Below are 25,126 nucleotides of genomic sequence, written 5' to 3'. Positions count from 1 at the left end.
CTCAAAAAGGCCTTCTCTTCTGAGAATCTCCAACAAAGCTCAGGACCTGAGACAAGGATTATGCAATAAACTTTATTTGGGGGTATAATCTCAGGGCACTGAGACTAAAAGATGAGGAGGATAGAAGGATGGGAAACAATGCAGGGTGAAGCATTACAGTGCTGGCCACTGCTTCACGATCCATGAAGAGACACAGTCAGTCAAAAGGGATGGACCATATGGAGAAACATTTGCTTGTGTTAGGTATTCCATGGGGATTACCAACTTGGGTTTACATTAACTTCTTGTGCCTGTAATTTTTGTTGTTGTTGTTGTTCTTCTAAGTGTCCTAGCTTTATGCAAGTGTCTCAGTTCTAGACCCTAATCTTTATGTAACCTCATATCCTATCCCTGCCTGACCATTAAGATTCATTGGATTGTATGTATGAATTTTTTTCTGTTGTCTTTTTATTTCTTTTTCTGAATTGATGCAAATGCTCTAAGAAATGATCATGATGATGAATATGCAACTATGTGATGATATTGTGAATTACTGATTATATATGTAGAATGGAATGATCATAAGTTAAGAATGTTTGTGTTTGTTGTTATATATTTTTTTAAAATTAAAAAAAAAGATCCATTTGATTCTGAGAGTAATACACCCCCATATTCCAGAAAACTCATTGTCAGCTCACACTCACTGCTCTGGTATTTCTCGGTGTTTTGTTGTGGGGAGATTTACGAGGTAATTAGACCATAGTCCACTATTTTTGGAAACAGAAGTCACACTTTGAAATCATGCATTTTGTTGGTTTGAACAAAATCCTCTATAAAGGCATGAACTTTGCCTTTGGTTAAGTGCCTGTTCTATATAGGTGTTCATTACATATCTGAAAGAATGAATCTTGGTAATGTTCATGTGGAATTAGTCCTGTAAATCTGCTCTGAGTTCCAGAGAATAGTGACAATTACTCAGCTTTTTCTTTTCAGAGAATGTAATAAGTTTACCCAGGAATGGAGTAGATATTTTAAAACCATTTGGTGGCTAATTTATTTTTATTTACGTATTTTAAAAAGAATTATAAAAATCACTAGCACCTTTAAATTTAGTTATTTTAGCAATGATAAGATGGATATTTATAGTATTATTTTTTAAAAATTTCCCTGAAGCTGTACTTACCTGTCTGTACGTTCCTTATAACTCATCTTGCTTTGCCTATTTTGTTATGGCTGTCTCATTTTCGTTTCCAGACTCTAAGCTCTTGAAGACAGGTTCTTATTTGATTCCTTTTTTTTTCCCCCTTAAAGTATGGTTTCTCAACCTCAGCATTATTGACATTTTAGGCCAGATAATTCTTTGCTTTGGGTTGCTATCCTGTACATTGTAGACTGTTGAGCAGCCTCCCTCCCTACTATCTATTACTTGTCAGTAGTAATCCTCCCCGCCCCTTCACCCCCAGTTTGTGACAACCAAAAAGGTCTGCAGACATTGCCAAATGTCCCCTGGGGGATAAAATTGCCCACCGGTTGAAAACTATTGCTTTAGAGGGCCTCATACAGAGTATGCACTCCATTTTTATTTTGTATATTCTATAGCAAATTTTCATTGAATCTCACAAAGGCAAACATGTGGGATTCATGTTTTCTTGAGGAAACTATTTAGCGTTGGGCCAGCCCTCATGTTTGCAGGTCTGAACCAGCAGCAGCATGAGCTATGTTCCTTCCACCAATTCCAACTCCCTCCTCAAAGCTTGTCCTGTCAGTCTCACCTTTTTATTTATAGACTGAAAAACATCTGGAAATTTAAGGTTTTGGTGGGTTGTTTAAGTCCTTTGCCTCCATAATGCATGTGCTCATTTTCTAACTAATGCAGTCAGTCGATTTGCATTTGAATTCACCTGTTTTACAGCATGACAGAATTTCTAGGCAAATGCAAAAGCAGAATATCAGAATACTATTTGTTAGTTTAAATAAGTAAAATTCTGCTTTGGAACTGTAACATTTCTTTTTCCCTCCACAAGGCTACAACCAATTTGATTAGCCAATTTTTAAAAAGAAATGTTCCTGCTTCTCTAGTTTTTACATATTTGACAGTTTTCAACAGTTTAGAATTATTTAAAACCTAAGCAATCACATGTATTTTGTAAAAAGATGTTTACGGAAGAAACAAAGTTTATAATAAGTAACACATTTTAGGCAATGAAAATTATTTTAGGTAATGAAAATTAACCGTGGTGAGCTCCGACACTGTCATTGCCTGCTCTTCTCTCTCACTCTCTATTTCCGCTCTTATGGATCAATTCCCATTGTCTTCTTTGCGTGACTGGCAGCAGAAGTGATAGGATGTGAAAATTAGGCTGCATCATTCCCACTTGGCAACTGAGGAAATGGCTAAGAGGAATCAAATTATTTGTTTAAATCATCTTGCTACTTGGGTCAGGGCAAAGACCCTTTTCTTCCAGGGATCTTCCTACCATAAGATGTATTCAGTTAGCTATGTCATATTTCAGTTATTTCTGGAGAAAATGTTTCTCTGTCCCTTTTCACGTAAACTTAACAGCATTACATTGGCTGGAGACTTTCCTCAGGTAAACCCTAAATGTGAAAATATTTCCTCCCATACCATGCAGAATCTAGGCAGAAACCAAATATGTCTGAGTTTAGAGGGAAAGTGTTGGACCAGAAAGCTAAAGAAGTAAAGCCAATGATATGAAGAATAAAAACGTTAGTAAGGATAAAAGAGCAGAAGAATCCAGATAGAGTATGGAAAGCAATCTTAGTTCATTTTGAAGAGTCATGAGAGGTGACCTTTTTTTTCCTGTGAGCAAATATTAAGAGGAATTCAATTAAAAAAACTGAATACCAGACCCATGCTAGACAAAACTCAGCTGTGTTCATTTGCTTAATTATTACATTATCCTGAGGCAAACTGCTTGAAATCCTGAGTAGTTACAAGGCAATTCATAACAGGCATGACTTCAAGTTTCTAGCATCAGCAAAATATTAGAAAACCACCCCAGTCAGCAATAATTTTAAATAATCTCCTTTTCCTATTATGAAAACAGAATGTAAATATAAAAATTTAGAAAACATAGGGGAAAAATGAAAAAAAGAAAATTCCTTAAAATATTATCATTCAAAGATAACTATTGTAATTATTATGGTCTCTGAATTTCAGGTATAGTGTGCATTTATTTCCATATATGGGTATTTCCCAAGTGAGATAAAACCATAATATATTTAATGTGGTTTCTTTTTTAAAAAAATATTTTTATTGACAAATCTACGCACACATAATATGGTTTTCTTGCCTGCCTTTTCTCACTTAACTTTCATTGAATTTCTTTCCTGATCATTAACTATTCTTTAATGCTAGTTTTACTGGCTAAAGAGTCAACAGGAAATTGTAATGATCTTATAGAGGTAAATTTTGTTTTTGAAAAAGTTACTGCGTTCTAATTTTCATTTTTTTTGTTTCACTCTACTTAATTCCAATTTCTACTTATATTTTTAAATTTATGTGACACAAAGCTTTTGACTTAAACTGTAGTCTTATCCCCTGAAAAATAGCAAACTGAGCACAAGGCAACAAAGGTGTTTATTTGGGGGTCTTAGAATTGCAATTTGAGGAGCACAGATTCAGGTAGCAACCCAAATTGTGATAGAAATTGTTTGTGATTGGTGGATATTGGGGTGGGAGAGGGGAGTATGCTTCAAATGTCCTTCAAGTGGGTTTGCTGATTTATTTTTCTTGTGGTTTGTTTATGGTGTCCAGAAATCCTTAAAGTTTTGAGGAACTTTGTTGCTTGAGGCTTTGCATGTTTTGATAGTTTGTGAAATCTGGGGGAGATTTACATAAAAGTGACCTAATTGGCCTCCTGACTATTTTAAATCTTTTAGCCATAGTAACTCTGTTTTGTTTTCCTTTCACAGTCCTCAAGGTAGGTAACTGAAAGGAAAGCTTTAAGACACTTCAGCATTTCAAAACACTTTTCTGTCTCTGGTTATTTGTTCCAATTCTTCCTCTATTTCAGACTAAAGAATGCAAATATTGAGTATATGAGGACCTGTTCAGATGTAAAATGGATACCAAATTCAAGCATTTTTGAGCATTTCTCACCCTATTTCACTCTGAGTGTTTAATCCTAGTAATGACAAAATTTCCTTTGCTTTTGGGCCTAGATATCTTACTTTTAGGTTTTTTCTCTTTTAATTTTCAGATAGACAGAACAATGTGCTGATGAGTTTTGTTTATGAAAGTAAGGATGAAGCCAGTTTTTCCAGTGGGTTTTGTGTGTGTGTGTGTGTGTCAATTGCCTCAGGCAGCCCTTTCTAATTTCCTTCTTGCTCAACTTTTGATCTCAGCTGCTATTACTGTGTATCAGTATTATAAATCGAATTTTCTTCTTAATTGTCTCACGACATCAGTGAAATCAATGTGACTTCCATGTGAATATTCAATTAGATCCAAAATTTTCAAGTCATATAAATATATGTGAAAGTAGAGAATAGTATAATGGTAACCCATTACCCAGCTTCAACAATTATTAATTTATGGCCAACCATGTTTCATTATACTTCCACTCACTTTTCTTCTTCTCCCTACATTGGATTGCTTTGAAGCATGATATCATATTATTTCATGTAAATATTTCAGTAAGCATCTCTAAAAAATAAGAACTCAGGCATTTTCTGGCCATGAACCAACAGAATATGTCCTGCCAAAATTCAATGGGCACTTAAGACTGAAAAATGAAGCAGGCCACTCCTGTAGCAAAATAGTAACAGTTTGTTAGGGAATTTACCAACCTGGAGCTAGTTCTGGGTGGTAGCAGACTGTCAGAGTAGCGCTCCATGTCACTTAGGGATTTATATGGGGCGAGAACAAGGAAGGCACAAAGTCAGGTTGGGATTTGCTAAATTGTTTCCTTGAAGTTACTAGGAGTTGTTCTAGTACAGTTAGCTATGATGTTTAGTAATGTGCACATGTGCTTCAAGATGTACCAACGTAGAGGTTTTTTTTTTTTTGCCTTAACTAGGAATTTATGGCTTCTCTGGCTCATGGCTTCAAAGGCATTGTATGATTTTTATTATTCTTAATTTTTGAATGTTTTGTTAAATGATACAGGCAGGAAAATACATAAATCATAAGTGTACAAGTGAATGTTTTTCACAAATTGTATACTAGTATAACTAGCACCCAAAGCAAGAAACAGTATTTATCAGTGCAACCAAAGCCCCTCTTGTGCCCACTTCTAGACCTTCTCCTCACATCCCAAGAATAACTGCCATCATGACTACTGAGAGCAGAAGAACTTGCCTATTTTTGAACTTGATATGAATGGATCATGCAGTATGTACTATTTTGTATCTGGCTTATTTCAACCTTTTGTTTGAGAGATTTGTCTACATTGTTTTCTACAATTGTAAATTTTTAGTTCTCTTTGCTGTATAGTATGCGATTGGGTGAAAATACCACAATTTATTTATCCATTCAGTTGTAGAAGGTATTCAGAAAGTTTACAATTTTGGGCTGTAATAGTCTTAGGTTCAGTTATTTATTTTAAATATTTTTATTGACAAATCTTCACACACATATAGTCCATACATGGTATGCAATCAGTGACTCACAATATCATCACATAGTTGTGTATTCATTATCATGATCATTTTTAGATATTTGCATCATTCCAGAAAAAGAAATAAAAAGAAAAAAGAGAAAAACTCATACATCCCATACCCCTTATCCCTCCGTCTCATTGACCACTAGTATTTCAATCTACCTAATTTATTTTACCCCTTATCCTCCCTATTATTTATTTATTTATTTATTTATTTATTTATTATCCATAGTGCTTACTCATCTGTCCACATCCTGGATAAAAGGAGCATCAGAAACAAGGTTTTCACAATCACACAGTCGCATTATAAAATCTATATCATTATACAGTCATTTTCAAGAATCAAGGTTACTGGAACACAGCTCAACAGTTTCAGGTACCTCTAGCCACTGCAATACTCCATAAACCAAAAAGGGATATCTATATAATGCATAAGAATAACCTCTAGGATAACCTCTTGACTCTGTTTGAAATCTCTCAGCCACTGACACTTTATTTTGTCTCATTTCTCTCTTCCCCCTTTTGGTCAAGAAGGCTTTCTTAATTCCAAGATGCTGTGTCCTAGTGAATACCGGGAGTTCTGTCCCACATTGCCAGGGAGATTTACATCACTGGCAGTCATGTCCCATGTAGGGGAGAGGGGCAGTGAGTTCACTTGCCAAGCTGGTGTAGAGAGGCCACATCTACGTACAAAAGAGGTTCACTGGGGGTGATTGTTAGACATAATTACAAGTAGGCTTAACTTCTCTTTCGTGAGAATAAGTTTCATAGGGGTGAACCCCAAGACTGAGGGCTCGGCCTATTGATTTGGTTGTCCCCACTGCTTGTGAGAATATCAGGAATTCTCCAAATGGGGAAGTTGAATATTTTTTCCTTTTTCTTCAGTCCCCCAAGGGGACTTTCAAATACTTTTCTATTCACTACCCAAATTACTCTGGGACATATCAGGGCATCACACTAACCTGGACAAACCAGCAAGATTTCACACCCTATTCAAAATTCCATGTACTTACGGTGTTCAACTAAACTGACCATACAAGTTAAAATAGGTAATATGCTACCCAAAATAAGAATTTTGCACCGTATAAACACCACTCCCTTTGGTCTCACACAGAAGTTGAAGTTTTAAAATAAAGGTAAATTATCTTTTACCCTGTGTTCTGATTTACCTTAGTCCTATCTAGATCAGTTTCATTCATATCTCTAGTTGAAGTCTTATCCCTTTTCCAACTTTTTAAACAGTTCTTGTATGGGGTAAGCATTATTTCTTTTAAAATTTTGTAAAATCAAAATGGAGGCATAGCTAGAATAATAGGAAACGCAAGTATTTCCAAACTGTAAAACCTGATTATAGCAAGTGTAACACAATATCATTTTGATGCCAAAGAATGAGGGAATGTATAATGATTTCCCCCCATTGTTTTTGTTCCCTTTCTTGTTGTTGGTTATATCTTTGAGAAGTTTCATTGTGAAAAGATAGTTTGTAACTATTTTTAAAATTCTGTATCAAATCAACAGACCAAAATTATATTTTTAGACTGTAATTTTAGAATTTCATTAAGCAGCAAACTCATTCATCACAAAACATCATGATTATTTGTTTTAGAGAGAATACTGAAGAGCTCATATCCTTTGCTGAAAAATAGACTTTTTTCCCCCAAAGCAATTATCTACTTTTCAGTCCAATTTTCTCTTCTTTGGTATTTAATGGACTTCAGTTCCAATGAGCTTTCATTTTGTAATGCTGATCATGAAATGATCCTACTTTTTTTCCTTATTTGCCTCCAGAGCTGTGGAATATTAAATGATTTTTATTTTTGTCATAAGTTTCAGAATGAGGCAATAAACTTTAACAGGGCATGTTTGAATGGAAGCTCCTCTCACCATCCATTCATACCCTCCTGAACATTGTTAATTAAAGATTATTTTGAAGCAGATGTCTATTTTTCTTTTCACTGGTATTAACGTTTTGCTTTCAAAAGATCACTATGGCTTTTTAAGTGAACAAGGTGGGAAAATTTAGTTTTAGAAATGGATGCAGAGATAATATGCCATCTCATTTGTCTTTTCCCCATTGATAGCATTAATTTATCTTCTTATTAAAAAGTTTCATCATGACTCATCCTTGAAGTCGGGAAGTTCAGCCTTATTTGTAAGTTTATCAGGATTTTCAGAATGCTCACACTTAGAACTGTGGGAAAAGGATGTAGCTGAACTGTAATGTCTTAACAAGATGTGTTGAAAAATCAGTTCCCTGTTGACTATATACAAAACACACATTTCTAATAGTTCTTAATGACACTACTTCCTCTGTGGATTATGTAGGAAATGCTTTGACTGAATAATCATTCCCACAGGGGGAAAGCCTTAAAAATAAATTCATTTTATTGTGTGTGGGGGGTGGTGTAGGGTGGGGTGGGAGGGGGTGGTAAGGGGAAGAGACTGAGAGAGAAGGAGAGGGAGAGGAAGCCTGATTATTGTGGAATATTGAGTCAGACAAGCACACATTCTAGTATAATTAAAGAGCATAATTCAAAGGTTGGGATGCTAGTCAGCCCTGGGACTTATTGGAGGAACCCAGACCTCAACGAGAGGCTGATGCTGTGGGGGTTTTTGACTCAGTCACAGGAAAGAATCCAACGACTAGTCAGTGTGTATAGCCCAAAGCTTTAACGTGAAGCAAAAGTAAGGTGGTGAGCACAGGCATCCTCCAAAGTAGGAGAAACCCCCTGAGGTTGGGATCCTTGTACTAGAAAGGCCTGGAGAGCCCCTTCCCCCTCTGGTTATGCTAATAAGGGATTGATGAACTGCACTTTTAATCGGTTCTTCTGGGGCACTGAACTGAGTGAGGGCTAGGTGTGCGCGCCAAAAGGAACTTCTAGATGTGGGTCTTAGGGTCAGGTCACTTCTCCCTCCCTCCCTCTTTCTGTATCCAACCTGCCTCATCTGCAATATTATCTAATTAAATGAAATATTTTGTATGCTATTCCTTTCACCTTAAAAAAAAATAAGCTAATAGCTACAAAAGAGAGCTAATTTAAGGGTTAAAGAAAACAATTGTGAGGAACCAGATTTTTACCAAAGGAAAAAAAAAAAGCACAGAGAACTCTAAATATCTGTATTGTTTGAGAAGAATTCCTCTATTACCTTTTCAATGAAATTTTTGAGGCCCATAAAGTTTCAGTGGGTTATTTCCTCTCACTTTTCTTGATATTTGACTCCATTTTCTTGGATTGTAGACATCCATAAAGTGAATTCTTGGTAATGGTGAAACGATGCATTCCCAGGGTCCTCTTTAATGAAGTGTTTTTCAACCTGGTGCTGTGGCATGTGGGGTATGTATGTGGGGTATGTGTATACTTCACATAATAATCTTTCTGCACCCCACCCCCTTGTAATTAAAAAAAAATTCTCTTGTTGATTCTGCACTATCCCATAACCCAATCACACGTTTCTAACCCCTATTCAGAGCCCACTTTTTAGGTACTGTGAATAAAGTTTCTAAAAGGCCCATTAGTGATCTGGAAGAGTCAGTTAATTTCACATGAAAGCTTTCTCATCTTAGTAGAAATCTTTGTTTTTTTCAGGCTGGCACAGATCTGGGAAGTTTTAAAGGTCTGAACAAATGTAATTTTACATGTGTATTATAGTAATTTAGGGGGAAGGATGCATGCTGTCAGTGTTGTAGTGTAATGGCTCGGAATGGGAAAGAACTGAGATATTTTCTAATGTGTGTTGGTATCAGCTAAACAGAGATGAAGGTCATTTCTTTATAAAGAACACACACACATATACACGTACACACAAACACACACACACCTTGGGTAAAGTGTCAGCCTTTCCCAGAGGGACTTCAGGGTTTCCCAACACATAAGCAACTTATTACAAGTACGCAACTCTTAAAATATCGATTCCATGCCTTTACATGCTTCCTTGGCCTATCTTCAGTTTGTATGTCACAAGGAGAGTATCTTTAAACTGATAACTTGACCACAGGAAGGGATTCAACCTTTTTAATGGTGTTGGTGAGAATTTTGCCAGAGCAGTATTGTAGTTTGTCATGTATTTATGTCTGCCCCTTCCTAGTTTCCACATGGATTTGGCTAAGAGGATCTCTCTTGGTTCCTCTTGCTGTTAATTTAATATATGGAGTTAATATGACAGTCCCAAGAACTAATCAGGTAAACATATTTTTTTTCATGGATGTTAATCTGGGGAGATTCATATAGTGTTTTATGACATGGAATGAAGTTAATAACGTAACTTGAGACATTCTTCATATTGGAGTCCAGAGTAGCAGTGACTCTTCTCTGGTTTTGGAGACTGGAGGGTTAAAGATGAGGCAAAAGTCTATCAGTAACCAGAGGTAGCTCAAATCCTGGTTTTCCTGGAGTACTTTTTGTGTGTTACTTTGAATGACTGATCTGAATGTGAGAATGATAAGATTTTCCTTCATAACCTTACCCCTTTAAAAAACGTTATAGAGATTCCTTTATCATAATCTAATTTTTATAACGTTAGGTATATAGTTGGTCATGTCTGCTAAGTGATCTAATTTTGAATGTAACACACCAAAGTTAAATGCTGTTTGGAAATGATCTCATACTGTGAATTTTTACCAACAGTTTGATACACTCTTGAAAGCAGTTTTATTTCAGAACTTTATCATGAGAAAGCCTAATTGAGAAGAATATTGCACTGGTAAATTGCTCTGCCCAAGACAACTGCTGCTCTGTTTCTTTTCAGATTTTAAAACGTAAGTCCCAAGTCACAGTCTGTAGTTAAGAGCTTCAAATAATAATTACCTCTGTGAAAGGAGCAGAAGTCCTTAAAAGGGTCTGCCAGTTTCCCCTCAATCTTTCACAGGGTGCACAGTGCTATATCCACTGATAAACCAGCTGCCAAGGAACTGAGTAAAGCCGACTCCAAACTTCTCAGCTGTTGACAGGCTTGACTTGCTGAGACCACTGGTTAAATATAGCACGCACGAGCTCAGCTCCTCAACAAAGTCATTGCTCTGACAGTGTTGTGAAAGGAGCAGGAGAGGAGAAACCTAATCTCAGAACCAAACAACACCTAGCAACAGTTGAAAAAAACTTTTAAACAAAAGTCCGGGTGGGAGATATACAACGACCTCCAATTTCTGCTGATCAGGATTTCAGAAAGAAGCAGCTGCTTTCCCCCTCTCTCTACTCTGTTTCCTGCATGACTTCAGCTATTGGCTAGTCCAAGGAAAGAAAGTGGGAAAAGTTTTTTCCTCTGTATTCTTTTGGGCTGGATAGTTTTCCAAGACTCCAGTCTGTCTTGGGCTGTGGGACAAGCCACTAGGTTCTTCAAAGGATAAGCTACTTCCAAAAGGACTATTCTTGGTTAAACAAGCTGCCATCAGGTAAGACCAAAATAAATAGCTACTTACTCTCTTAAGAAATTTCTGTTTCCACAAGAAGAGAGTTCTCTCTGATTCTCTGTTGTCTGTTTCCTTTAATTCTTACCGGTCCACTATGTGATAACACATTTAGGATTTATGATAATCGTGAATTATTTTTTAAAAACCAGAAATATGATCTTTCTCAGAATTAAAGAGATTCCTCTTTAAACACAAAGATTGCTATGATGTTTTAAAAACCAGCTATTACTGCCAAGATTTCCCTCCTAGGCAGGTACAGAAATATGACAAAAGACAGTTTCACAATTAGATTGGCTAACAAATGGAAGGGATGTTTCTCCCAGAAGCAAAATAGCTTTAATTTATTGAAACTAGCGAAGAAGCTTATGTGATAAATGACAGGAAAGTCCGGCTAGGTATTTGTATTGCTGCAATTTTGACTTGCTCCATTCTGTGTCTCCTTTTGCCTGATTCTCTGATTACACTGGTACACCTTGTGCTGGTTTTAACCTCATTACATTACAGTCTCCCAAAATGCTTCTGACTAGGCACAAGGTGTGCCTAGGATCAAATCACGGCATTTGTAGTTGCTGAATATAACTATTCTGGAGAATATTTTGTGTTTTAAAATCCTAATAAAATGAGTAATTACTTATATATAGAAAGGACAAATTCTTTTTTAAAAATTAAAACTGACTTAATTAAAAAATCCTTTCTTAAGTTGTGTGTGCATATGTGTATGAGTGTGTTTGCTATGGCTTGAAGGAAATCCTCCTTTTACTGTTAGTATATTGTCTCCCCTTCAGTGAGTTGCTATGCAATTTTTATCTGACAATTAGTGTGATCAATTTCATTGAATCTGGCAAAAGGTAGCATTGATTGGAGATGTGATGAATATTTATACCTGGTGGCCTGTAGTTGGATTGGATTTGTATAAGAAGATTGTTTCTTTAAGTAAACATGATAATTTGAATGAACGTTCTAAGAATAATATCAAAGAAGATACAGGAGCACATTTTAAAAGGAATTATTTATCTATTTTGTCAACGTAAAAGACTTTATCCAAGGTCAGTTTTGAACAAATTATTTGTTGACAGATAAGAATGTATTAAGCCTTTCAGTAAAGTTCCCATTTAAACTAATTAAAGCTTATTTATCACATGTCCAGAAAAATTAAAAAATACATATATTCCAGTATTATGTCTCAAATTCTGATTGCTTAATTAGTTTATAAACTAAGCGAAGCTAATTATATATAATGAATATATAAAATAGTGCAAAGCACAATCTGGCAACTTTGGTATCAGAGAATGAAACTCTGGTACTACTTAGTGGAGGTGAAATACCTTTGTCTTGAAAGAGTTTTCGGAAGTCAGAACTAGACGCTTTACATTTGTCTTGTTTTTATTCTAAGAAGGGTCACATTGTTGGCTTACAAATGTACATGTAAGGCCAAAATCTACCATTAGTTCTAAGCATACAATTTCTTTTGGAGTCAGTGGGAGAGTGTTTATATAACTGAGCACAGCATTTGGTCCTGAGTGAAAGCTATGTTTCCCGATGACGTGAATTTCATTAATAGTCATCATGGTTGCAAATTTACCCTTGAGAATCAAAAAAGCAGCTCAGATTAAACCACTGATGCCTCCACTATGTGAAAATCAAACTCTCCACATACTACTCCGCAGATCTTTGCTCCCATTCACTTAAGCTCAGAGCCCTGAGTGATCTTGGAATCCACTCTTTCCCCTTCACCCTAGGAGCTGTTAGATTCCATTGTCATGTGTCTCACAACAAGAAGGCCTGTTCTTTTCACCCTGAGTCTGGATTATAAACATGCTGCCAAAACCCTGCTTCCCTCCACCCCACTTATTGCCACCCAAACTATTTAGCACGTGACTACAAGATTAATTTTCCTACACACTGCTGTGCTTGTATCTCTCCGCTCTTCAGTTATCTTCTGGAACTTCTAGTTGCTGCCAAACACCTAGCCTGGGTATTTTGAAAACTTTCCATCATCTGGTCTCTACTTAACTTTTCTAGTCTTAGCTCCCACTACTCAATAAGTCCCCCTGCTTCAGGAATTTCAGATAATTGGTCATTTCCCAAACACATACACAATGTGTATTTTGATGTCCTATCTTTGTCCAAGTCATTCCCCCTGCCTGGAGTGCCTTTCCTTCCCTGTTACTGTAAGAAATCCTGTCCACTCTTTATGACCCAGATCAGTGTCCTTCACTTTCAAATGTTTTCCTGGACCCTCTTTTTAGAAATGATTCCTCTTAGTTTAGAAAGTTTAGTGCTCTGTTAGAACTTGGAATAATTTGGGACAAGGATTGCCTCTTTAAATTCAGAAAAATTTTATGAAGTCTATTAGAACATTAACATTTGTGGCTCTAGGTTTTTGGTGATGAATGAGTGTGTGAGAAAGTAAGGGTAAGTATAAAACCAAGAAAGGCCATTGGAAGTGTGGTCGATAGCTTTTTATCTAAAAAAATTGTCAAGTAGAGTCTTCATAGTTTTACCATTCATACAAAAATTGTAAGTAATTTTAATTGTACTCATATACCTGGAGATGGTGTAACTTTCATCAAAAACGAAAATAGATTGGGGGGATAGATAAAGACATTCGTTATATATGTGTATGTGTACTGTGTGTGCACATAGACCTCTAGAAACTATAATTCATATACTTTATTATCCTTTGGTGCAAAATTCTACTTGTAGTTACCTTCAATACTATTGATTTTGATTACTTATCCTTCTATTTATGGGTCATGAGTTAAAATTTGGCCTTGAACATTAAAATATTTAAATATCATGTTATGATCCCTTTTCTTTGATTTTTCCCTATATATTTTTTAAAAAGAGACATTTCTCAGTTGTACTTTTAATCACTTATGAAACCGGTAGCCTACTGTGTGATATAAAGCACAGATCATGCTGTCGAAACAATCATTTCTGTGTCAACCAAAGAGGAAAGTCTTCTTTTTCTATTTCATGATAGTCAAGGAGGTTAAAATTACTCTTCCAAATGTGTGTTCAGCAAGAAGCATTATGGGATTTTTCCCTTGAAATTTGTGAGGTATCTAATGTATTCATTAAACATTAATTTTCCTGTGGTTATGATTTTCACTTATTCATTAGAAGTGAAAATTTTCTGTAAAGTACATGTTCTAAACTATTATGCTGATTGTGTTTTTCTTTTTTGGAAGACAGACATTTTTTCATTAAACAATACCTTAATAGAGAGGATTTTATAGAGACTGTTTTATGCACATTTTGACTCATGTTGTTTTTCTAACATGTGGGTTTTAGAAAAGTGATATCATGGGAAATGAGGGGCAAGCTTTGATTGAGATCTATTTCAACAGAAGAGTTTGATAGGAAAAGGATTGGTGACATCACTTTTAGTATATATAGCAATAGAATAAAAGATAACCTAATCAACTATATTTTGTTTTCTTAAATTTTGGTTGAATATATAGCCACAGGATATATTTGTTGATATTGAGGATAAGGCCAAAAATGCTGGTAGGATAGGATACACAAGTCAGATTGTTTGCATTCAGATTTTGGCTCACTATGACCTTGAGCAATTACTCTGTGTGCCTTAGTCTCCTCATCTGCAAAATGAGGATAATATTACTAAATCCTTAAAGAGTTGTGTTGAAAATTAAATGAGGTAATAAAACTTACAGTTGCCTAGCAGATTCTTCAATAAATTTAAGTTTAATGCTTTATTACCACACCTTAAATGTCGTTATTTGCTTATCTTAATCTTTGTTGAAAATCAAATTCCTGGATACAGATAGTTTGTGAACTTAAGTTCATACATCATAGGAAAGGCAGAAGAATGTATTGTTTAAATTGGAGTCCTGTTTGGGACATATTTTGCTGCTGGGTACTCTAAGCAGACAGTTTGAACAGCAGCCAATAATTTAGCATGGAATTTATCTTTCAAACCCTCCCTTATTGGTCAGCAGTCTGCTGTCTTATAGAACCAAAAGTCCAAGAAATCACCCCAGCATAGACTATTTTATGGTTTCTATATTTACACTTAGATATAAAGTGTGTCTGTACACAGTCCTTGGGTACCTTTTTTACAGACTACACTGGGTAATGTATAGCAAAGAAGACCTCCTTCTCCAGGGAAGGATGCATTATCAAATTTATCATTCTGTATTTCTTTCCTTAGTTGTTTGTTTTGTTTTACTAACCTAGTAACAGATGAAGATGACAAGACCAAAAAAGGTCATTTCATGCTAGCTTCAACCTTACCAAATGGAAATGAATTCTTGCTATTCATTGCCGTTAATCCTATTCATTTTTCTTGAACATTATGAGAAAAGTGTTTTCTAAGGCAAACAACAAAAAAAGTGTTATAAATACACGTATGCATATTCTTGAATGCTTACTATTCTGTATATTTAACAAAAATATTCATAGTATCTTTGTAAATTGGGAAGTTTCTTATTGACTTTAGTAACAACAAACCTTATGCAGGTAAGTTATGGTCCAGACTTGTCAATTTTATTTTATTTTCCCATTTGAAAGGTTGAGTGTCTGAAAGATAAGATAGATTGATTTTTAGGACAATCATTTTCTATTAAAAACCTTGTTGTAGAAAGGAAAGAAAGGAAGAAAGGAGGGTGGGGAGGACGGAGGGAAGAAGGAAGGACAGAAGGATGGATGGGAGGATCGATGAACGAATGAATGAATGAACTTTTCCAGGCTTTACAGAATACATTACAGAGATTCTAGGGCAAAATATGGAAACCTCAGGAAAATATATTGAATTGTGTTCCTCTTTTTCCTTAAATGGCCATTCCTACTCTTTAGCTAATTCTAGAAGGGAAAAGACTGCAGACGAATACAACTTTCTTTGTGGCAGTAAGTAGCTAAGGCAATGTAATTTAAAGGCTAAGCAGCATGCTATGCGACAATTTAGAATAAGAAAAGTCAAATATGAATTGAGCAGCGTTAGTTGGCTGTTAACCAGCTAATTGCAGAACTTGAGAAATTCCCAGTAGAGATGAAGTGACGCAATATTAACCAGCACCCCTATGGTTCTCTGTCCCTGAGAAATTTAGTTAAGCCACAACACTACTGACAAGTCAAAAGAAGGTTTGGGTTACTTTTCCTTTTTGGGAAATGGTGTCAATGTGCATAATATTGGATGATTTATGTGTTTCTGTGGCCTGTGAAAGATAAACAAAAGCTAATGCAGAATTTATCTCAAAAGTCTGACTTTAATTGAGCCCTTAAGGTTCAGGGTTTTTCTGATTTTGCTTTTTTGCTTGAATACTGTCACCTACCTCCTTCACCAAATGTAGATGAAAATGATAAGAATGCTGCTTCAGTAGCCAAGTGTCTGCACTTGAAAATAGTTTTCCTTGCTTTTGCAATAAGTGTAACTGCAATCTTCCCACGTTACTTTGAAGAAATCATCTACTGCTTATCTTTGTAAGGGAAAGGTGTAAGAAAGCCATAAAATGAACATTACTATCAGAGTTGGCTGAATGCAGTCTCTGTAAAATAATTTGCCAAAGGTTTAAACCCAAAAGACAATTTCATTGAAAACAGTAAACTGTTGACATAACCAAGATAGTCAAGTTACTGCCAGCTTGCCTTGTTTATCTAAAAGATCTTTGCAAAAATAAGGTTTTCACATGCACACACACACACACACACACACACACACACACACACACACACACATGAGTCATAGGCATTAAAGTAATAGAGATAAATGGACTTTTCTTTTCTTCATATCTCTTTAATATATTTATATCTTAAGTAACTCATTTTAGGCTCTGTTTCTGTGATTGAGGTCCTGCAGCACAACAGGAAAGAAATAGGTATTGCTGAGTTCATGATGCTATTTCAGTGTAGCAGCCTAAGTACATAAGGAAATGACACCCTGGACCTGTATCTGGAACCTTGCGGTTACTGTGATGATAATGTGCACTAATGGAAAATAAAGATGGTCTGTTCATCAAAGTGATCTAGGCAGAGTTTTGCCAGCTCAAAATTTTCCTAATTATTCTATAAGTCTTGAAATATGACCCTGGAGTTATTCAAGGCTCTTCATGTTTCATTAACTGTTTAGTGAGTGACACATGCTTGCAGAGCAGCTTGATATTTAAACCAGGGTGGGGCCTTACACAGAAGCTTAATTTCACTTGCTTTCTTAATAGATATCATATTCTGCTTTGGACACCAACAAACCAACTGCTTTGGTCACAGTTTGTTTGCTCTGGTCCTTAAGGAAACCAGCTGCACTGGTAAATTTCACTCTTCAGTGGCCCCTTATCTTTGGCTATTACATCCCCACCTTCCTAGCTCATTCTAAGGATCACTGCCAAGCATACCAGGTGTTTCTAACAATGGCTGGGGCACTTGAACTCCAATTCTTATATAATGATAAGATATATAATACAATTACAGTAATAGCTATATATGTAATATATGATTATAACATATATAGCTATATAATATACATGTCATATATATTTATGTCTTATATGTGAAAATAATAGCCAGCATATGCTGGAGATTACTATGTGCCAGAAATGTGCCAAGCACTTTACATGGATGATTTTATTTGTTTCTCATAACAACCCTATAACATTTTATTTTTATCTTATTTTGCTGATTAGGTAAGTGAGGCTTATAGATATTAACTAACTTGCCCAGTGGTAGGTTAGGAATCCAAATCGATATGGCCCAGACTTTCAATCATTTTCTTATAATGCAGACAGTAATTCAAGGAAAACCTCCACCTAGATGACTGTGAGATGTTCTAATGAAAGGTACAGTGTGACTCTTCAGGGGGCCAGCTGCAAATAACAAAGAGTTCCAGGATTAAAGGCCAACTGATGCTTGTTCTTCAGGGCCTAAAGTGGAATCAGAAGCTTCAGTGGCCAATAGATTTGGGAGCAGCCGGGCCAGAGGGACTAGAATGCAGGTGATTCTTCCAGTTATAGATGGGGTAGTGTGGTTCTTGACTTCCATACTGCTCACGCGATTCCCTGGGAATCAACAGGAAATGCCATGAAGCATTTCATATTATGAGCTATTGTGACAACTATTGTAGCCAGATCTTTGAATACCATGTCGGTTTCTGTTTGCTGTTTCTCCTGTTAACTCTGAACCTCCGTTTCTTTTGTAATGTTTGAAATGCTCTGCAGTAACCTACCTTGGTCATAAATATTCAATTTGTGAGACGAGTTCAAGCAGGGAGTGCAAGATAACATTTATCCCAGCTGCTAGTAGCAATATTCCTTTTAGAAGTCATTGGTGGAATGTGCCGGTATTGGTTGGAGGAGACTGGGAAATGGAACATAGGATCTCATTATGTATAAGAGCTTCTCATTGGCTCCCATCACCTAAGTTTAGGTAGTGAGTTGTCAATCTGGAATCATTTTGTTCCTTCAGAAAAAAATCAGAGAGCTTGCTATGGTTTAAGATAACTAGGGGTTCTCTCAATTTACTTGATAACTTTCAGGCAGTGGTTTGCTACTGTGGTGCAACGGATATTTTACCTAGTTCTTTTATCTTTAATAATCAGGAGTTGCCTTCCTGATGATAAGTATCTGACTATTTGGAAATAATTGGAATTTCTGTGTTTATATATACACATATGGTTTTTAACTTTTGTATTTTCTGAAGTTAAAGGAGAGCAGTCCTCATAATATTTTGATGGAGTGGATAGTGCTTTGCTTTTTCTTATGCCAGTACCCATAAATACTTTACTTCCCCAGTATTGAATATCCCACTGATCTCTGAAATATTGCCCTGGAAGCTGAATGTTTCATATGGAGTGAACGAACACATATAGCAGAATGAAACCCTAACCTCTGAGAAATTCTGTAAGTTAGAAACATAGTATCTTGTCACAACTGAATGAGCATACTCCCCTCCACCTCCCAACAGACACATATTATCACTGTGTAATGCACAGTTCTTATACTACCACTTATCTGACAGGCTAAACATATTCCCAAAGGAGATAGTACTGTCTGCTTACTGATATAGACCTATTTAATCCAGACCAATGGGAAAAAAATCAAAGGGAAAGATGCATTACATTTCAAGACCCTCTGTTTTATTGACATGCTCTCTTCTGATTTCTTTACCAATAATTAAACTCAGAATTTCCCTCCCACTCACTGCCCCCATCTTTATGTAAAATGGTATAACAGTGAGAAAAAGACCTAGCTTTATATCCTTTGAAAACAAAGAGCTTTACTAGTTGGTTTCAGGAAATATATACGTATATATTTTTTTCATTCAATTATTCTAAATTTCTCTTGACGAAACCGATGTCCACATTAGCTTTTAACTAATACCCTCTTAAATGCAATATATTAATAATTCATATTTGTTCGAGAGTTATCTAAGACATTCTGTAGGATCCCCTAGTTCTCTTAGCACTTCTGCTCCTTCTCTGATTGGGAGCAGAGATGGGGGGGTCTCAGTTCGTCAATGATTACATGACTGTGGTCTTAGGTCCAACCATACCGCAAGAAACAGAAGAGAGTAAAGACCTCTAGCTTTTGAACTTACTTGGAACTATGAGATCATCTAATCATGTGGTTGGTTTCAACACTCCCTGTGCATCAGAATCACCTGGTGCTTTAAAAATGCAGATACCTGTGCTCAACCGCCAAAGGTTCTTATTTAAGTTGACCTAAGTGGATGCCTATGTATTGATCTATTTTCGATGCTCCCAGGTGATTTTAATGTGTATCCAGTGTTGAGAACCGGTAATCTGTCTAGTACAGCCTCATCATTTTAAAGAAGGAAGTAAAAGGGTAAGAGAATTAAAGTCACTTGGTAGAAGTTGCATAGTCCTCTGGAGGTAGAGCTGGGTCTGGAACTGAGCTCACTTGACCCTTGTACTGGGCACTTTTCACACTTGCAGTTACGGTGTCCCTGTCTCAAGCTAGTTGACCATCAGAATCATTGCCTCTCTTTGCTTTTTAATGTCTTGATCCTTGACTACTTCCTATGCTCATTTCTTTGACTATATCTATATTCTGTAAAAGAGTCATATAGGTTGTGAGTGGTAGAGCAAGGACCAGAACTGAAACCCCCCAAGTCCCAGTCTATTACTTTTTCTACTGTATGATCATAATGAAAATAGCTAATATTTAATGTGTGCCTTTTATTAATTAGGCACTAACAACCCCATAAGACAGGTATTTGTACCCTTTACATTTTACAGATAAGGAAGCTGAGGTACGTGTCCAAGTCCCCCAATGAGCAGGTGGAAAATCTGGGATATGAGTCCAGGCAACTGGACTCTTCAGCTTGTGCTCTTAATCTCTTAAGCACTTTGCTATTCTAGAGTCAATTCTGGTAGTATAAAGTGTTGAATGGCAGCTGCTCTCCTCTTTCAGTATCAGGGTTGTGGCAGCTGGCCTTGATGCTCTGAGTTTCCACTAACTGGGTTTTCTGCTTGACTAGAGATTTGGTCCTTGCCTTTTCTTCTAATGTCCCAAGGAGTGGGTTGTTTTGAGGCAATCCCTATTCTCTGAGACTGTTTCAAGGTGCTCCATTTTCCCCCGTGACTTTTTACTTATGTCTGTCTTTCTTTTCCCTTGGGGACTGATCTAATATATACTGCCTTACTTTTTGGCACATGTTTGCATTACCTTTCCATAGCATTTCTAACCACAAATTCTAATGTCTTGTTCAGACCCTTGCCTTTTTCCCCTAGCCTTGTGAGTCTGGCTGGGTTCCCCATTTTCACTGAGTTTCTGCTCTCTGCACTTTCATACTACCTCTAACTTCTCTCATGATATCAGCAACAGGAAGGGATTGATCACTTTGCCTCTCCTGTAGCAGCTGGTATTCTGTCCTGAGGAACTGATAGCTTAGTGGGTTAATATACTCTGGAGACTTTTAAGACTGCATTTTTAGCCAACATACATGGAATTAATTTCGCGAGTGACTCTTCTACCAAATAGGCTTTTCCACACCTTGGGGAAACCCTGTATACATTGTTTGGGTAAATGAACCTTACTAAAATAAAAATAATAAGATAAATACTTCAGGACCCATTTTTCTAAGCACTAGTAACTAAACAAAAAGTGAGAGATAATATCTTATACTTTTTATGATAAATATTTACAAGCAAATTAAAAAATTTAGAATAAGTAGATTCAGGTGTGCTTTGGGATTGTTGTAAGAGTCACATGTACAAAATAAATGCTCAGTAAGTAATTGTTAAGTTGAATCCATTAAATGTCATGAAGTTGAGTAAATATTACTGACCAGTTTTCCTTGATTGAATTGAACATAACTTTTTTGATAAATGTTGGAATAACAATCCATGATCATGGTGATTATTTCTCTGCCTCTCAGTGCTTTCTAAATCTTTTACTGGTCACATATTCTTTTATAAGAAGAAAAAAGTTAAAAATCAACAAACATTTAAACTGTTCAACAGAGAAGTATCACAGGATAACCGATGTGTATAACTGAGTAGAAGCTAGACTCTGGAGCTCTGATAAGCATGATATATAGGTATTTCTATTAACAGACTAGAATTCAACTTTAAAATACAATAGCATAAGACATAACTATTAATATAACTCTAATTGTAAATACTTGCACCTCAACTTTTCACTCATGCTTTGCAAAAGACATAAAAAAGCATTTATTAGCTAGAAATGCTCTCATGCTCAGAAATATATTTTCTAATTAGGATTGCTCCACATCCCTACAAGTGGTAGAGCAACAGCTGCAATTTAATTAATATTTTTGTTGACAGCTCCAACTGACGAATACATTGAAATTTCCTATTATCGTCAATATAATACACATTACCCTCAAAGGAAATATTGATGATAGTTGCTTGATTTTGCCTTATTTCACCATAACTTTCCCAAATCACTTCCTCTAAATTCCAATGATGCCATTATTGACATCACCATTCACATCTTCCAGGGAAAATGTCCCAGTGGAACACATGTGTTCCTGGTGATGTATTGCGATGGAATCTCACCAAAATGAGCACGTGAAACACTGAGCTCAGAGGAGAGAACAAGGGGGAAAACTGATGAAAGAGAGTTTAGTTTCTCAGAAAATGAAGAATTCTGTCCTTTTAAGTGAGGAATTAGAAAACTGCTCTCCTGTTTTTCCACATAGTATTAATGAAAGATTAAAGACCTACAATTTGATTTATATCCAGTTTATTATTTCAAATTCTGGTCCCAGCCACTTTCATAGGTGTTAGATTTCAACAGTACTATGACAACTGTTGTATGAGAATTTAAAAGTATGAAAGCAATTGATTAAAGAGCAAGATCCACTCAGACTGAACGGGGGAAAATTCAACCTCCCCAAGTTGAATTCTTGATATTCTCACAAGCAGTGTGGACAACGAAAGCTACAGGCTGAGCCCCCAGTCTTGGGGTTTGTTCATATGAAACTTAACCCCACAAAGAATAGGTCAAGCCTACTTAAAATTAGGCCTAAGAGTCACCCCCAAGAGAGCCTCTTTTGTTGCTCAGATGTGGCCTCTCTCTCCAGCCAACACAACAAGCAAGCTCACCACCCTCCCCCTGTCTATGTGGGACATGACTCCCAGGGGTGTGGACCTCCCTGGCAACGTGGGACAGAAATCTTAGAATGAGCTGAGACTCAGCATCAAAGATTGAGAAAACCTTCTCAACTGAAATGGGGAAGAATGAAATGAGACAAAGTGTCAATGGCTGAGAGATTCCAAACAGGGTCGAGAGGTTATCCTGGAGGTCATTCTTACGCATTAAGTAGATATCACCTTGTTATTCGGGGTGTGGGGGAGAGGCTGGAGGAAACTGCCTGAGGGTGTGGAGCTGTGTTCTGGTGGCCATGTTTCTTGAGGATGACTGTATGGTGATGTGGCTTTCACAATGTGACTGTGTGATTGTGAAAGCCTTGTGTCTGATGCTCCTTTTATCTGCCTTGTCAACAGACGAGTAGAACATATGGGATGAAAGTGAGTGATGGGGAAACAGATGTTAAAATGAATTTGGTTTGAGATGCTGGTGATCAATGAAAGGGAGGGGTAGAGGGTATGGTATGTATAATTTTTTTTTCTGTTTTTGTTTTATTTCTTTTTCTGTTGTCTTTTTATTTCTTTTTCTGGGTTGATGTAAATGTTCTAGGAAATGGTCGTGATGATGAATATGCAACTATGTGGTGATATGTGAATTGCTGATTATATATGTAGAACGGAATGATTATATGTTAAGAATGAAAAAAAAAGATCCACTCAGACTGATTATCTTGGACATAGTCAATCAGGCAAGGCCCAATCATTATAGCTGGAAGAAGGGCCAAGCTAGTGCTGAACAGGGAGCATGACAGATATCATTAGGGTCCAAATGGCATGGCATTGGATGGTAGAGTGGACCAACTCAGCAGCAGATATCTGAGGTTATAGAGTATCCTGGCATGCAGGTCAAGCATAGCTGAGTTGTGACACAGGCAGGGTGAGAGTGTTTGGGTAGTTGGTTAGAAGGAGAAAAGAGGAGGGCAGGGAGCTGGAATTCAGGGATAAGCTAGCCCCAAGGAAGAGTACTCTTAGAAACTGTAAGAAGCTAAAATCATAATATGTCACAGTAACTAAGACGATGCTAACTAAATTCCAGAATTCTGGCATAGAGCTCTTTGTGTTCCTCCTGCATCACATTTTTAGTAGACATCATCTCATCACTGAGACTTGTATGTCAGGCACTGAGTTTAGGACTGGAATCCAATGGTGAATGTTATATTATCTCTACTCCTTATCAAGGATTACAGGTAAAAACAGCAATTTCAATGCCATGTGACAAAGTAAATGGTATTGTGGAAGCAGAGAAGTGGGGCCACTCACCTGATTTTAGGGGGTCATGGGTTGGTCCAGAGAGCATAAATGGGATGAAGTGGCTCCTGCTGTAGGAAAGGGCGACTATAGATGCTGAAAATGAAACAGGCCCAACAATCAAGGTTTAAGGGAATGCAGCAGAAATGAATGGGATTAAAAGGCTTAAATATCTGATTTGTTGTAACAAGTCCTTGTATCTCTATAAATGGTGGGAAACTAGTAAGTTGCATTCTTCCTATTTACATGATAGTTTTCATGACTTTAACGTGATGAAGAGGATTCACCATATATGTGTGTTTTCATACATTAAATCTGTAAATGGTCACAATGAGCCAGTGAAATATGCATCTTGGGCTAGAAAATTTCAGACCCTCACTACCACCCACACTGTTAAAAAGTATTCTTTCAAAACAATGTCTCTCTCTCTCTCTCTCTCTTTTTTTTTTTTTTAACATTTTTTATTGTGGAGTATAACATAGAGAAAAGTGATAAATTTCAACGTACAGTTTAACAAGTAGTCATAGAGCGTATTTCAAAATATGGTATGGGTCATAATGTAGAATCAGTTTACATCCGATGAGGAGATCAAGGAAAACTTGCAGTATTGTCTAGAAAGGTATAAAAAACTATATATAAGAATTTAGTGGTAGGCAGGAGGAACATTTCAAATCTGAAGAGAAAATATGGATTTTTCAGTAATAGGGTTAAAATAATGGGAGAAAAAGTTAAGTTGAATCTCTACCTCATAACTTTTACCTACATGCATACTAGATGGACCAAAAATTTCTCTAAAAAATGAAAGTTAGACACTGGAAAAAAATATATTTGGATGAGGTGGGAAGATCCTCCCCCCCCACCCAAAAAAAGAGAAAAACTCAGGAAAATAAAAGAATGGACTAGAACATTTTTATTTCATAAAATTGTAATGAAAACCTTTATTCAGAAAAAAATTCCCATGGACAAAGCTACAATGCAAACAACAATCTGGAGAAAAATATTTGAGACAAAAATCATCAAGGATTAATAACCTTAATAAAAAAGAGACAACAATAGAAAACTGGACAAATGACATAATTCACAATAGATGTATGTAACACCACTTAACTTCATTAGTAATAAAAAAGTGAAAATTAAAAAATATATTGCATTATTTCAACATACACGTTGACAAAGAATCAAATAGCTGTTGAAAGTAGAAAGAATTGCACAGTCTCATATACTGCTGGTGGGAGAGCCAGTATAGGGACAAACTTCCTTAAAGACAATTTGACAGTA

At 36.4% G+C, this 25,126-nt stretch overlaps 1 protein-coding gene across 11 annotated transcripts in view; it reads left to right on the top strand.

Annotated features, from left to right (window-relative positions):
- FILIP1 (filamin A interacting protein 1) overlaps nt 1–25,126 on the top strand; it is a 396,243-nt gene that overhangs the window by 130,307 nt on the left and 240,810 nt on the right. For 2 of the 11 annotated variants that reach the window (XM_077162259.1, XM_077162250.1), the window contains exon 1: nt 10,342–23,787. The exons of 6 other annotated variants lie outside the window; for them this stretch is intronic. Coding sequence is in view for 2 of the 5 variants with exons in the window: in XM_077162250.1 (XP_077018365.1) it covers nt 23,744–23,787 (44 nt within the window). In the remaining 3 variants the exon portion in view is untranslated. Of the gene's footprint in view, nt 1–10,341; nt 23,788–25,126 lie in introns of those variants that run through there. 3 more of the 11 variants (XM_077162256.1, XM_077162257.1, XM_077162260.1) reach the window with 3 other exon arrangements.

Source organism: Tamandua tetradactyla, chromosome 5, assembly GCF_023851605.1.
Source record: "Tamandua tetradactyla isolate mTamTet1 chromosome 5, mTamTet1.pri, whole genome shotgun sequence".
NCBI lineage: Eukaryota > Metazoa > Chordata > Mammalia > Pilosa > Myrmecophagidae > Tamandua > Tamandua tetradactyla.
Note: the sequence above shows the minus strand (reverse complement) of the source record. Positions and strands in the feature narration are given on the sequence as shown.